We start from the raw sequence: 15,514 nt of genomic DNA, 5'->3' as shown, positions 1-15,514 counted from the left end.
ATCTTAAGTCATAATTTCGACTTTTTATCTCATAATTTCGACTTTCTTAAGTCATAATTTCGACTTTTTAAGTCATAATTTCGACTTTCTTAAGTCATAATTTCGACTTTTTAAGTCATAATTTCGACTTTTTAACCCATTTTTTATTTTTTTTTGTGGCGGAAATGGGCTTCCATACTAATCAGATGCCTTTAGACACACACACTTAATAAAACAAGGTAGATGACACCAACTAAAAACGCATCTGCAATACATTAATCACTGCACACGACAAACACATGCAAACTATACAACTAGACGTCAAAGCATGCAGATGCAACTGAAAATGACAATCAAAAAACGTGGTGTCTAATGGTTACATAAATATGGGTTATTCTTTGATTTACAATCCATGACAATTCGTTCACTGAAGGTAAACGATGAATCAAATGCAGTGTCAAAACAATTGAGTTTGTGACAGTCAAAGAACATTAGTGCACTACACTTGCACTCAATGATGGTCAACAGAGTACTGCTTTTTACTCTCAAACAGTAACCTGTAGATTAAATTAAAAATTGAATTTGTTTGGCCCATGATGTAATCCTCATTTGAATGCTGTTACACCTCAGAAAAGAGTGTTTGGCGGAGAGTAACACAATAGCAGTGATCTAGATCAAAAATAATCACGTTTAAAGAATGCTTAACTGCTGCTTTGTTTTTAGTCACTGTGTCTTTTCTATTCATATCGTCATTTCCAGACCAGGTCCAGGCGGAGATGAGCAGGGTGGTTGGAGACAGTCAGGTGAGGGCAGAGGACAGGAAGAACCTGCCCTTTGCTGACGCTGCCATCCATGAGATACAGAGATTTGCTAATATACTTCCTAGAGTTGAGCCGGATACTCGGCTGTAACGAGTATCAGGTACGGATAAAGCACTTTTGCAGAGTACAAGTATTATACGAGTAATACGAGTCAATATCTGTGCTCGGATTGAATAAAAGTCCTCATTGGGTAGCTGTCTGTGTCTGCGTTCTGTGATTGGCTTGTAGTCACAGCGCCCCTCCCCTACACACACACTGTTTATTGTGTTGCTGTGTCCCGCTCGGCTCACTCATACACAGAACTCCTCTCTCCCTCCCTCAGTCATCAGGTTCGCGGGTCTTTCCCGATAAATTTAAAGGATTTCTTCGGCTTCAGGTTTATTTTTTTACTACTTTTTAAGAGTTCAGGTAAACGTGGGGCTTGTTAAGACGTGGTGCTTACGAATGCGACTCGCGTTGCGTCTCTGCCTGTCGGAGATTTTTTCTTCAGTCGGCTCTTTTAACCGCAGAAATGCGTCAGTACAGTACACTGTTTTTCAAGTTCATGTATGATTCGTCAAATCACCTGTTAATCAAGCTCCCTGCGAAGGGTCAATTGCATGCTTAAAAAAGAGCATAACTGAGCAACCTGAGAGACTTTGGGATGGGCAAAAAAGCAGCAGAGAATAAAATCATTGAGGAGATTCAGTATCTGATTGACGTGTTTGAAAGACATGAATGTAATTGGTCTCCTTTATAACATTATGTCTTTGCAAGAATTTAGTATTGGTATTTTTTTCACCATTCATTTTTTCTTCATAGGGCAACCCTTCAGTAATGCAAAGTCAATACATTATGCAGTCTCCAACATCATCTCTTCAATTGTCTTTGGCAGCAGATTTGAATACGGTGATAAAGAGTTTAATCTCATGATATCCCGAGCAGGTGACAACGGTCAGCTTTTAGGTTCTTCTTCAATGCAGGTACCACTTTGTTTCTTTTCATTAAATAAACTCTAAGATGTACCTTTTGTGGGTTATAATGAGAATTACAGACTAGGTGGTACACTGACCGTTTTTTTCCCTTGTACCTTCATGATGAATCGATAACAAATAAAATGCTGGACCTTTTATTCTCTTTCAAATTCAGTTGTTCGATATTTTTCCGTGGATATTTCGATGGGCGAGAAACAGGATGCGTTTCAAGAGGAACGTTGCTGAAAACCGAAAACAAATAAAACGGCTGATCGTACGTCTACAAGAAACCTTGAATGTTGAGATGTGCAGAGGATTTGTGGACTCGTTCCTAGCACACAAACAGAAGCTTGAGGTATTCAAATCAAGCGTGATATCTTGATAAAAGTTTTTTTCTTGGCACATTTACAACACATCCCCATTATGATCCTACGAAAAAGTTTTAATCTCTTCCCGGTTAAGGATTTGAAGATCACGGATTCACACTATAACATTGAGAACCTGGTGTCAACTGCTGCCAACCTCTTTGCGGCTGGTACTGATACGACAGGAACTACACTGAGATGGGTTCTGTTGCTCATGGCCAAATATCCCCAAATTCAAGGTAAGTAATATGCTTAGACCTGAGATGCAGTCCCCAACTGTAAAGTTGAAATGTTTCAACTTAAACTATAGTTTCTATAGTATATATATGGGTTATTCCATGATTACAATCCAGGACAATTTGTTCACTGAAAGTAAACAATGAATCAAATGCAGTGACAAAACAATCTGCAGTTTGTGACAGTCAAAGAACTGCAGTGCACTACACTTGCACTCAATGATGGTCAACAGAGTATTTTACAAACTGTTAGCTTCACAGGGAGCTAGATTTAGCTAGTACTGCTAGCTACTATCCAGAGGTGGGATCAAGTCACTGTTAGGCAAGTCACAAGCAAGTCTCAAGTCATTGCCCTCGAGTCCCGAGTCAAGTCGAGTCAAAGACGAAGCAAGTCCCAAGTCGAGTCACAAGTCACAGCTAACAAGTCTCAAGTCGAGTCACAAGTCGTACCATTTTAGTTTCGAGTCATTTCGAGTCCTTTTATTATAGTGGGGACGGGGAACCCTGGGTGATGGTGCGCTGCCTCACAGACCTAGACTACGAAGGGAAGGGTAACGGTGGATCGACTGTGACTGTGTTATAGTGCTGTAACGCTCACCCCAATGCTGCAGCGTAAATAAGGAGGCGATGACTGGCTTGCAACTCCGCTGCATTTATTTATATAAAACAACTCAACTTCGGTCACTGTTGGCCGTCACCACGCCGAACGAACACTTCCGCTTTCACGGCCCCCCAAAACTCGGGTTGTCTCGCGTAACTACAGCTGGTAACGGAGCATAACGTGAACACATGCAACATCTGCATAACTGATTAACTAATAACTTTAACTCAGCTCATTACACTACTTTAAAACGGACGTTGACATAATGTTGGCGAGGATTTCCATCGGAGTCTGAATCCGGGTTCAAAAATCCCGATTTTTGTAACCATGAACGAGCTGTCTCGTTGATACGGTCAAATGGACTGCAGTGATTGGATGTCATGCAGGCAGCGCGCGCTCTCTGCGTACAGGTGGCGCATAATTATTTGACAGATGCAGATAAACAGAGCGGCGCGGTGGTGTGAAAATGTTATCCCCCAGTTTTCATGGGAAGTAGCAAGTCTTCTCGAGTCAAAAGGCTCGAGTCCAAGTCAAGTCACGAGTCATCGGTATTCAAGTCCAAGTCGAGTTGCAAGTCTTCTACGTTTTGTCGAGTCGAGTCTCAAGTCATCAAATTCATGACTCGAGTCTGACTCGAGTCCAAGTCACATGACTCGAGTCCACACCTCTGCTTGTCACGGTTTGGCTTCGCTTCCTGTTTTAGTTTGAAGTTTCATGTCTCTTGTGGTCCTGGGTTAACTTCACTTCCTGCCTTGTCTTGTGATTGCGTGATTGATTCCACCTGTGTCCAATCACCTGCACCTCCCTTGTGTATTTAAGCCCTGTGTGCCAGTTGTCCTTTGTCGCGTCATTGTCCATGTCAGTCCTCGTTGGTGCACGTTTTTGGCTTCTGTTTGGTTCTGTGGTGCATAAAGATCACCTTCTGAAAACTCTGCGTTTGAGTCCTGCCTGCCTGCCTGCCTCCGTCAACCTGCACCCAGCACAGATTGTGACAGAATGACGCGACCAAAGAAGGACTCAGCAGAGTCTTGGAGCGATCTGGGCCCCGACTACTTGGACGTGAGAAGTCCATTTTGGCAGCGGAAGACAAACTTTGTTTTCGGGCCCAGAAGCTATCAAAAGGCGTGCCTCGAGCTACGGGACATCCTCAACCCGAGGAAGAGCCCGAGGAGGAGGAGGAGACGAACCCCTCCAGCCCCGGCTCCTGAGCCGGCCCAAAGACGCTCGCCCCAGCCCGTTCCTGCGCCGAGACGCCCGTCAGCGCCCGTTCCTGCGCCGAGACGCCCGTCAGCGCCCGTTCCGGCGCCGAGACGCCCGTCAGCGCCCGTTCCTGCGCCGAGACGCCCGTCAGCGCCCGTTCCTGCGCCGAGACGCCCGTCAGCGCCCGTTCCGGCGCCGAGACGCCCGTCAGCGCCCGTTCCGGCGCCGAGACGCCCGTCAGCGCCCGTACCGGCCCCCAGAGTCCAGCCTCCGCCCGTTCCGGCCCCCAGAGTCCGGCCTCCGCCCGTTCCGGCCCCCAGAGTCCAGCCTCCGCCCGTTCCGGCCCCCAGAGTCCAGCCTCCGCCCGTTCCGGCCCCCAGAGTCCAGCCTCCGCCCGTTCCGGCCCCCAGAGTCCAGCCTCCGCCCGTTCCGGCCCCCAGAGTCCAGCCTCCGCCCGTTCCGGCCCCCAGAGTCCACCCTCCGCCCGTTCCGGCCCCCAGAGTCCAGTCTCCTGGCCCGTCCCCACGGCCCCTGATCGTGCCCCCTCCCTCCCATCCCTTGGTCCTCTCCCCCCCACCCCTGGGGGTCGTCTGGGGTCTGCGTTTGAGTCCTGCCTGCCTGCCTCCGTCAACCTGCACCCAGCACAGATTGTGACACTGCTACTATCATAGAAAAAGAGCGCTTCTATACTCTTGGTAGTTTCTTAAGATTGCAGCCCCACTTTTTACTCTCAAACAGTTACTTGAAACTTTAACTGCCCATGATGTAATCCTCATTTGAATGCTGTTCCACCTCGGAAAAGAATGTTTGGCTAAATTGGAAAAATGCCTTAATTTCTTTACCAAAGTGAATTGTTCTACTGGTCTGAGTTACACAATAGCAGTGATGTGGTAATTATCTACCATGGGCCAAACATTTTAAAGGAGCAATAGCAACGTGTTGCAAAAGACTTGGTTCTTGGACGTTTGGTAAAAAATAATCACGTTTAAAGCCTGCTGAACTGCTGCTTTGTTTTTAGTCACTGTCTTTTCAATTCATTTTGTCATTTCCAGACCAGGTCCAGGTGGAGCTGAGCAGGGTGGTTGGAGACCGTCAGGTGAGGGCAGAGGACAGGATGAACCTGCCCTTTGCTGACGCTGTCATCCATGAGACACAGAGATTTGCTAATATACTTCCTATCCCTTTGCGTCACCAAAACAGCACAGATGTGACATTTCAGGGCTATTTTATAAGAAAGGTAAAAAGAAAGGTGCATCTGGAAAGCTCTTTAAAGATAGTAGTGCATACTGCATTTTAAAACATTGTAATCATGATCAATATGTCTTTCTCAAGGGGACCCCCGTGTTTCCTCTTTTGACATCGGTTTTGTGGGATGAGAGTGAGTGGGAGAGCCCACGCACCTTTAATCCTGCCCATTTCTTGGACAAGGATGGGAAATTTGTCAAGAGAGACGCCTTCATGCCCTTCTCTGCAGGTTAGTGAACCAAGCCAACACTTCTTTCCAATACCAAAATACACCTTTCAGATTGTCTAAAGGCTGTTTCCTCACAGGACGCAGGGTGTGTCCTGGAGAAGGTCTGGCCAAGATGGAGCTCTTCCTCTTCTTCACTTCCCTCCTCCAGCGCTTTCGTTTCACTCCTCCACCTGGAGTGAAAGAGGAGGATCTGGATCTGACTCCAGCTGTGGGCTTCACCATCCCCCCGTCACCTCATGAGCTGTGTGCCGTCAGTCGTAATGAGCACAAGAGCTGGAGTATGGCGTCACACTGGTGACCATGGTATGAACAGGGTTTAACACACAGGCAGCAGAAAAGTACATCTATGAGCGGTCTCACTCTAGATACGTGATAACACATCAACATCCCTGCGGATTGTTTAGAACAGTGCAGAAAATACAAAAAATAAGAAACACACACACTCACCGGCCACTTTATTAGGTACCCCATGCTAGTAACGAGTTGGACCCCCTTTTGCCTTCAGAACTGCCTCAATTCTTCGTTGCATAGATTCAACAAGGTGCTGGAAGCATTCCTCAGGGAGTTTGGTCCATATTGACATGATGGCATCACACAGTTGCCGCAGATTTGTCGGCTGCACATCCATGATGCGAATCTCCCGTTCCACCACATCCCAAAGATGCTCTATTGGATTGAGATCTGGTGATTGTGGAGGCCATTTGAGTACAGCGAACACATTGTCATGTTCAAGAAACCAGTCTGAGATGATTCCAGCTTTATGACATGGCGCATTATCCTGCTGAAAGTAGCCATCAGAAGTTGGGTACATTGTGGTCATAAAGGGATGGACATGGTCAGCAACAATACTCAGGTAGGCTGTGGCGTTGCAACAATGCTCAATTGGTACCAAGGGGCCCAAAGAGTGCCAAGAAAATATTCCCCACACCATGACACCACCACCAGCCTGAACCGTTGATACAAGGCAGGATGGATCCATGCTTTCATGTTGTAGACGCCAAATTCTGACCCTACCATCCGAATGTCGCAGCAGAAATCGAGACTCATCAGACCAGGCAAAGTTTTTCCAATCTTCTATTGTCCAATTTCGATGAGCTTGTGCAAATTGTAGCCTCAGTTTCCTGTTCTTAGCTGAAAGGAGTGGCACCCGGTGTGGTCTTCTGCTGCTGTAGCCCATCTGCCTCAAAGTTCGACGTACTGTGCGTTCAGAGATGCTCTTATGCCCACCTTGGTTGTAACGGGTGGTTATTTGAGTCACTGTTGCCCTTCTATCAGCTCGAACCAGTCTGGCCATTCTCCTCTGACCTCTGGCATCAACAAGGCATTTCTGCCCACAGAACTGTCGCTCACTGGATGTTTTTTCTTTTTCGGACCATTCTCTGTAAACCCTAGAGATGGTTGTGCGTGAAAATCCCAGTAGATTAGCAGTTTCTGAAATACTCAGACCAGCCCTTCTGGCACCAACAATCATGCCACGTTCAAAGTCACTCAAATCACCTTTCTTCCCCATACTGATGCTCGGTTTGAACTGCAGGAGATTGTCTTGACAATGTCTACATGCCTAAATGCACTGAGTTGCCGCCATGTGATTGGCTGCTTAGAAATTAAGTGTTAACGAGCAGTTGGACAGGTGTACCTAATAAAGTGGCCGGTGAGTGTATACTCCTGCTTCGAGTTCCTTGTTTATTATTTTGACGAATTAATGTTCTTGGTTGCGTGGATTAGTTTTTCAAGGATTTTCTTTCTTGTATTAGTATTTCAGAAATCAAATGTTACAGCCCACTGTAAATACATTAAGAGATGCCCTTTGCAATAGCCAATACCCGTAGCTTGGATCTAAATATATCATATTCATATTTATTAATAAGAAAATAGAAATAAAGCAACTACAACTGCTTCAATTTGCATTGGTGAAAAGAATTTTTATTTCTTGAATAGATGAATGAATATTGTCTGTTTTCATGTGTTTTTCTCCATCTTCAATCCTTTGTTTTAAATGTATATATTCTATCATGACAGGCTGAACACATGTGTGCTGTCCTTTGTTTACTATTTTTTACCCTCAGAGCGTTCACTGGTTAACCCGTTTTTACTGTCACATTGCAATGCCTTGTGGGTAATTGGATGTTGATTCAGAAAGGCCTCATTAAGGCCTAAAAATGTCAGCATGAGTGCACTCAACACTTTTGACAATGAGACAGCCCTAGATCCTAAAGGAAATAGTAGGAAGGGCGCCTCAACGTCAGAGTGGGTAAAGGTGTGGATTGGGCATATTTCCTCTTTCCTACTGAAAGGCAATACACAACGTTTGCTGAATACAACTATTTTGAGCTGAAAGGCAGATATTTAGGGCCTGAGCCGACTGAAAGTCGGGCGAAAGCCCTATTGAAATTGCAAGAATTATTATTAGGGCCTGAGCCGACTGAAAGTCGGGCGAAAGCCCTATTGAAATTGCAAGAATTATTATTATTATTATTTCGCCACTTCGAACGCACTTTTGGGGACTTCATCATGTTCAAAAACTCTTGAATTTTTGCACGCGCATCAGAAGTGCGCAAAATTGACGTATGATTGGGGTCCCGCAATTAGAGGAGAAAAAAAAGAACTCTCTAGCGCCCCCCAAAGTGGCCGCAATGTTAATTTTTTTTTTTACTTTTACCGATCGACCTGGAACCTTTTCACACAGGTTCTCTTGGATGTGCTGTACACAAAAAAAATTATGGTATGCAAATGCGCCTACCGTTTTATGGCCGCCATTTTGAATTTTGTGAAAAACACGTTTTTGCGAACTCCTCCCAGACGCTTGGTCCGATTCTTACGAAATCTTCGGCAAAATGATCGTGGACTCGATGCGACCAAAAGTTATTGAAAGAATGTTGATATCTCATTTTTCAATAAAGTTATGGACCAATGAAGTTTGTAGGTTTGTGCCCTGAAAGTTCAAAGGCCTATAACTTTTTTTTTTCCAACCCCCATTTTCACCAAATTTTGAGGACATGTTCACAATGAGTCCTAGAACATCCCCAAATTTTCCCAGAATATTTGAACATTAGGGGGCGCTGTAGTGATTCTGTGTATTTTTGGCCATTTCCTTCAATTTTTGCATTTACAAACGAACGAACTCCTCCGAGAGTTTAAATCCGATCCATTTCAAAATCTGGCAACTGGTTCCTGACACCCTTGGGGTCAAAAGTTATTAAAATCAAGAGTTTTCATAAAACTACCTGGGCGTGAGCGTGCGTGCAGTTTGGACAATTTTGGAAGATTTTTTTCCAAAATGTAAAATGGTATAACTCCAAGGAACATTGATATTTCTGGCTATAAATGTATATTCATGATGCTTGTGTAGGCCTTTAAGTAATGCCATGCAGTGATTTTCGAAAAAGTATAGCGCCACCTATTGGCTTAGGTCAATGCAAAGTTTCTACATTTACATGTCCATTTCCTAGCCCTTTAATCTGATCAACTTCAAATCTGGGAATATAAGACGTAAGACTGTGACGATGGCTCACAGTGAGAATTGGGAGTTTTGGACCAACTTTGTTGCTGTGGCGACGACATATTCGCATGAAAGTTCAAGCACATCTTCTGCGCCTCGGCAGACTCCAAAACTCTTGAAAACCTCTGTGAGTATCCTACGTGATGACCTTTACAGACCTGATGTGCAGTTTTGGATCAAAATTGAAAAATTGCCTCTATTGCGCCCCCTGGAAGATTTTGACGAAGCCCCGCCCGCATCCTGTTTGACCGACAAGTCCGCTGATTTTTTACCAAATGTATTAAAGGGAGACTTAAAAAAGTCTCTGAGGAATTTTCTCTAAAACAAACAGGAAGGCAGTTATAATTTTTTTAGTGTGAATATTTCCTGTATTTTTGGCGGAGAGTGACCAATCCTATTTCAGTGAGTTTTCGAATTCTCAAATCCATCTGAAAGAATAGCTCAGTGAGTAAGGTGTTGGCCCCCCGATGCTATGGTCGTGGGATCGACTCCCGACGAAATTATTTTTTTTTCCTCCTCTTTTTAAACGCGTGTCGTCTGATCTAACGAACAAAATGATTCAGTTTACGCTCCTTGCTGATGTGTTTGACTTAAACAACTACACTTAAGAGCAGGTTTGTGAAAATCGTTTCAGTTTAAGGACAGAAGCTGCTCCGTGGCACATGAACAGAATGAAACAGCAGACTGAGGCACTCAGCTGGCGGACCGGGCAGCTGGTTGCGAGTTACGACACATCTAACCTGGACAAATAACACGGACAGTTCAATATATTTACATCTGGATTTAAATAGACGTATTCTGCAACATACGTCATGGTGATGTTACTAGAGAAAATGGTGCGGCCCCTTTAAGAGCTACACGCACGGGCTACGGAGGGGGAGAGCGCATGAGGAAGTTGTGTTGTTGTTGTGATGACGGAGTGGATGTAGCGGCCGGAGAATTGTCTGTACTGTAACTTTGTTACTCAGTGTTAGATTAATAAATCCTCAAAGAAAGTAAAGCGGACTTTTATTCACCAACCCCGGGACGAAGGGAATTAACCCCAAAGTTTACTTAGCCGACAGTACTTTGGCCCTGGAGCAGACAGCAACGCCTCCCCCTGCAAACTCCGACTACGGTCAGAGACGGACCGGCAGGAAAGGTGAACACAAGGCTAACGAAGTTAATTGTCAACATTAATGTGCCTGTCATGGTATGAGGCCAGACGTGAGTTGTGTTCTACATTCAAGAGGGTTTTTATTTAGCACTGAACAATAACAACCAGCATACGTCTTTTAGCTAAGCTAACTACGGTAGCTTCACGGGGATAAAAGACCCCTCTTCACTCTATCAGCGCCACTTTGTTTACGTTTCCGTGTGCCCTAAATAACTTGGCCCGATTGAATCACTTTATTTACACACTTTGAGTAGAACCGTGCTCGCAGCAGCTAACTTAACTACTTTGTTGTTTAACTTCATTGTCTATAATCTCCCCGCAGCGTGCAGCCGGGCGCAGCTAAATGACACGTAATGTATTGTGCGTCTTCAATGCTTTTCAATATGTTATATATTTATTGCCTTCACAATGAGCATGAATCTAACATTAAATGATATGATTAATATGCCCCTCATTCCAAAGAAATAATATACACACGTCAAGCTCATTATGGAGTTGAAACAACAAATTACTAAACTGTAAACAGTTAATATAAGAGAAAAAAATATTGTAATCAAGATAAATGTTTTCAAAACGTGTGATTAACTAGTTAATTGTCTATAATCTGTTGACAGCCATAATCGTATTCTGATAATACACGTTGGTGCTCAAATATTTTCAGATGGCCCGTGCAAAGTCATGCCACCAGTCTGAGGACATCACTGGGAATGGCACATGGGACACGTGGCTTTCAACTCCAGCGAGGTGGGAAAGCATTTCTTTATGTATATTTTGTTCTGTCTGCATAATTGTAAAAGACTTCTTCCCGCATTCGTACAACAGCATTCCATATCGTGTGACTGTCGATGGATGTAATAATTTGGCCTTCTTTTTTTCTTCCACCACACGGCACGGGTGGGCTTAACCGCGGGCAATCGTGGCAAAGACCCAAGTCGACTGGACCACAGCGGAAAATGATCCTTCCAGAGAAGAAGTTATTTACTTCTACAACGAATGGAAGAGTTACAACTTCCAGATGACAGCTCTCCGCTCATCCTTCTGGGCAACTTGAACATCCGACAGAACTTATGTGACCTACTGCGTTTATTTTCTCCTTTAGCTCTCATTTAAGTATTAAAATTCGCTGTATTTTTGCAAGAGAGGCACCAATCCTATTTGAGTGACGTTTCGAATGTGAAATTGTATTGGACCATATAGGTCATCTGCAGAGCGTTGGCCCCTGGCGCAGTAAACCAGGGTTTGATTCTTGGCATGCACAAGACTCCTCATGTGACTTAAAATGAATCCAGAATGCAATATTTGTTCAGTATGCAAGGGCAGTGATTTATTTAGTCATGTTTGGTCATGTTTTGGTTTTTTTACATGACAATATGGTTTGGTACATGCTGAGTTAATGAATATACATTCTAAAGTGCAATGTCCATATGTGAATAAGAGTTGTATACGTTTATCATAGTCAACATGGTGTGGAAATATCCCTTATGTAGTTGGTCAATGGGAACTATAGTAGGCAGTAATAACAGCTAAGGTAATTACAGGTGGATATTTCTGGGAATTAACCTTAAATGAGACTGCATTTATGATATCTAAGATATACAGGACAAGAAAAATGCACTGGATGTGTATATGTGTTGAATCAATTATACAGACGCAAACTGGAGAACGAGACAAGTGTTGCTGTGATACTTATTGTGGTCATCGTGCCCGAGACCCGTAACAATTACTCCGCAGGTCTTTTGCAGCGGGGCAACAGCCCGGCGTCGGTGGATTCCGTTCGCGAGGCCGCAGACTCAGGTTTGAATGGCAGCCCCGAGAGTGATTTGTTTAGTCTCTTTAGTCTTTTTTGACCCGCGAGCCCGGCCGACCGCCGCCCCACCCCGACGCGCGAGAATAGGCGAAGGCCCGTTCATCGCTGCTTGCAGCTTTAATTAGGGCCTGAGCCGACTGAAAGTCGGGCGAAAGCCCTATTGAAATTGCAAGAATTATTATTATTATTATTATTTCGCCACTTCGAACGCACTTTCGGGGACTTCATCATGTTCAAAAACTCTTGAATTTTTGCACGCGCATCAGAAGTGCGCAAAATTGATGTATGATTCGGGTCCCGCAATTAGAGGAGAAGAAAAAGAACTCTCTAGCGCCCCCCAAAGTGGCCGCAATGTTAATTATTTTTTTTACTTTCACCGATCGACTTGGAACCTTTTCACACAGGTTCTCTTGGATGTGCTGTACACAAAAAAAATTATGGTATGCAAATGCGCCTACCGTTTTATGGCCGCCATTTTGAATTTTGTGAAAAACACGTTTTTGCGAACTCCTCCCAGACGCTTGGTCCGATTCTTACGAAATCTTCGGCAAAATGATCGTTGGCTCGATGCGATCAAAAGTTATTGAAAGAATGTTGATATCTCATTTTTCAATAAAGTTATGGACCAATGAAGTTTGTAGGTTTGTGTCCTGAAAGTTCAAAGGCCTATAACTTTTTTTTTTTCTAACCGTCATTTTCACCAAATTTTGAGGACATGTTCACAATGAGTCCTAGAACATCCCCAAATTTTCCCAGAATATTTGAACATTAGGGGGCGCTGTGGTGATTCTGTGTATTTTTGGCCATTTCCTTCAATTTTTGCATTTACAAACGAACGAACTCCTCCGAGAGTTTAAATCCGATCCATTTCAAAATCTGGCAACTGGTTCCTGACACCCTTGGGGTCAAAAGTTATTAAAATCAAGAGTTTTCATAAAACTACCTGGGCGTGAGCTTGCGTGCAGTTTGGACAATTTTGGAAGATTTTTTTCCAAAATGTAAAATGGTATAACTCCAAGGAACATTGATATTTCTGGCTATAAATGTATATTCATGATGCTTGTGTAGGCCTTTAAGTAATGCCATGCAGTGATTTTCGAAAAAGTATAGCGCCACCTATTGGCTTAGGTCAATGCAAAGTTTCTACATTTACATGTCCATTTCCTAGCCCTTTAATCTGATCAACTTCAAATCTGGGAATATAAGACGTAAGACTGTGACGATGGCTCACAGTGAGAATTGGGAGTTTTGGACCAACTTTGTTGCTGTGGCGACGACATATTCACATGAAAGTTCAAGCACATCTTCTGCGCCTCGGCAGACTCCAAAACTCTTGAAAACCTCTGTGAGTATCCTACGTGATGACCTTTACAGACCTGATGTGCAGTTTTGGATCAAAAGTGAAAAATTGCCTCCATTGCGCCCCCTGGAAGATTTTGACGAAGCCCCGCCCGCACCCTGTTTGACCGACAAGTCCGCTGATTTTTTACCAAATGTATTAAAGGGAGACTTAAAAAAGTCTCTGAGGAATTTTCTCTAAAACAAACAGGAAGGCAGTTATAATTTTTTTAGTGTGAATATTTCCTGTATTTTTGGCGGAGAGTGACCGATCCTATTTCAATGAGTTTTCGAATTCTCAAACCCATCAGAAGGTTTAGCTCTCCTGGTAAGAAACCGCCCCCCCGATCCTATGGTCGTGAGATCGTGTCCCGGCGAAATCAATTTTTTTTTTTTCCTCCTCTTTTTAAACGCGTGTCTTCTGATCTAACGAACAAAATGATTCAGTTTACTCTCCTTGCTGAGGTTATGGACTTTGTACACTTAAGAGCAGGTATGTCAAACTCGTTTCAGTTTAAGGCCAGAAACTGCTCCGTGGCCGCGCATACAGCTGACAGAAGAAGGTAAGGCTGATGCAGGACAGCTGGCTCACGGCGCAGCCGTTTGGCAGCGTGTCGCGGGTTTGACATATCTAACCTAGACAAATAACACGGACAGTTCAATATATTTACATCTGGATTTAAATACACGTATTCTGCAACATACGGGTGGAGATGCAAACACGTTTGGTGATGTAAATAGATGTTACGGGGACATTTTAAGTTAAAGAACTTCATCACCCAGAATTCCCTATTCTTGGTTGACGGACATGCGCAGACTACGTGCGCACAGCCGCGCACGTAGTCTGCGCATGTTCCGGTTTTGTGTTGAACAGGCAAAGTATCACCGCTCCGTATTTTAAACTGCTAACTACACACCTATACTTCAGGAACTATTACTACTATGTGGATGTAAGCAAAGTGTTCTCATTCCCTCTTGGATGTGTGCAGCCAGTGAGGTACGTTTTGTTTAAGGGCTTGTTATATCTGCTCGACGGCACGGACAGCTAACTGGGATAGCGAGTGGAGCTAGCGGCTGCCGGATGGAGCAGCCAGTCAGCCAGCTTGCTAACTACACACCGGTGCTTACGTCCACATGTACTCAACGAAGTGGAAACGCCTTTGACGGTGAGTGATTACGTTTTCCTTGTGCGTTCTCCAGTCTCACCCAGCATACGTCTTTTAGCTAAGCTAACTACGGTAGCTTTACAGCGTCAAAAGACACCTCTTCACGCTATTAACGCCACTTTGTTTACGTTTCCGTGTGCCCTAAATAACTTGGCCCGATTGAATCACTTTATTTACACACTGAGTAGAACCGTGCTCGCAGCAGCTAACTAACTACTTTGTTGTTTAAAAGCGTCAGCTAAATGACACGTAATGTAATGTGCGTCTTCAATGCTTTTCAATATGTTATATATTCATTTCCTTCACAATGAGCATGAATCTAACATTAAATGATATGATTCATATGCCCCTCATTCCAATGAAATAATATACACACGTCAAGCTCATTATGGAGTTGAAACAACAAATTACTAAACTGTAAACAGTTAATATAAGAGAAAAAAATATTGTAATCAAGATAAATGTTTTTCAAAATGTGTGATTAACTAGTTAATTGTCTATAATCTGTTGACAGCCCTAATCGTATTCTGATAATACACCAAATACTACTGTAACTCTCTGCTGGCAGGTCTCCCTGCTGCCGCCATTCGACCACTGCAGCTCATCCAGAATGCAGCAGCTCGACTGGTCTTCAACCTTCCAAAATACTCCCACACCACTTCTCCGCTCTCTTCTTTGGATACGAGTGGCTGCCCGCATGCAGTTCAAAGCATTGGTACTGACGGACCACGCTGTGAATGGATCGGGAGCAGTCTACATCCGGGACATGGTGAAACCCTGCATCCCAACCCACGCACTCCGATCTGCATCTGGCAAGCTGCTTGTTCCTCCCTCACTGAGAGAAAAGCACTCGACGAGATGGCGACTCTTTGCTGTCCTGCTCCCAGATGGTGGAATGAGCTCTCTGATGACATCAGGA

At 44.1% G+C, this 15,514-nt stretch overlaps 1 protein-coding gene across 1 annotated transcript; it reads left to right on the top strand.

Moving 5' to 3' along the window:
- Positions 1-2,219: 2,219 nt before the first annotated feature.
- On the top strand, positions 2,220-6,063 carry LOC119219946 (cytochrome P450 2K1-like). The gene is made up of 4 exons (XM_062566010.1): positions 2,220-2,357; positions 5,208-5,392; positions 5,488-5,629; positions 5,707-6,063. Exons 1-4 carry the CDS (start codon positions 2,333-2,335, stop codon positions 5,925-5,927), a joined length of 573 nt encoding a protein of 190 aa, XP_062421994.1. The 5' UTR covers positions 2,220-2,332; the 3' UTR covers positions 5,928-6,063.
- Positions 6,064-15,514: the final 9,451 nt, after the last annotated feature.

This window comes from Pungitius pungitius, chromosome 12 (genome assembly GCF_949316345.1).
Source record: "Pungitius pungitius chromosome 12, fPunPun2.1, whole genome shotgun sequence".
Taxonomy (NCBI): Eukaryota; Metazoa; Chordata; class Actinopteri; order Perciformes; family Gasterosteidae; genus Pungitius; species Pungitius pungitius.
Note: the sequence above shows the minus strand (reverse complement) of the source record. Positions and strands in the feature narration are given on the sequence as shown.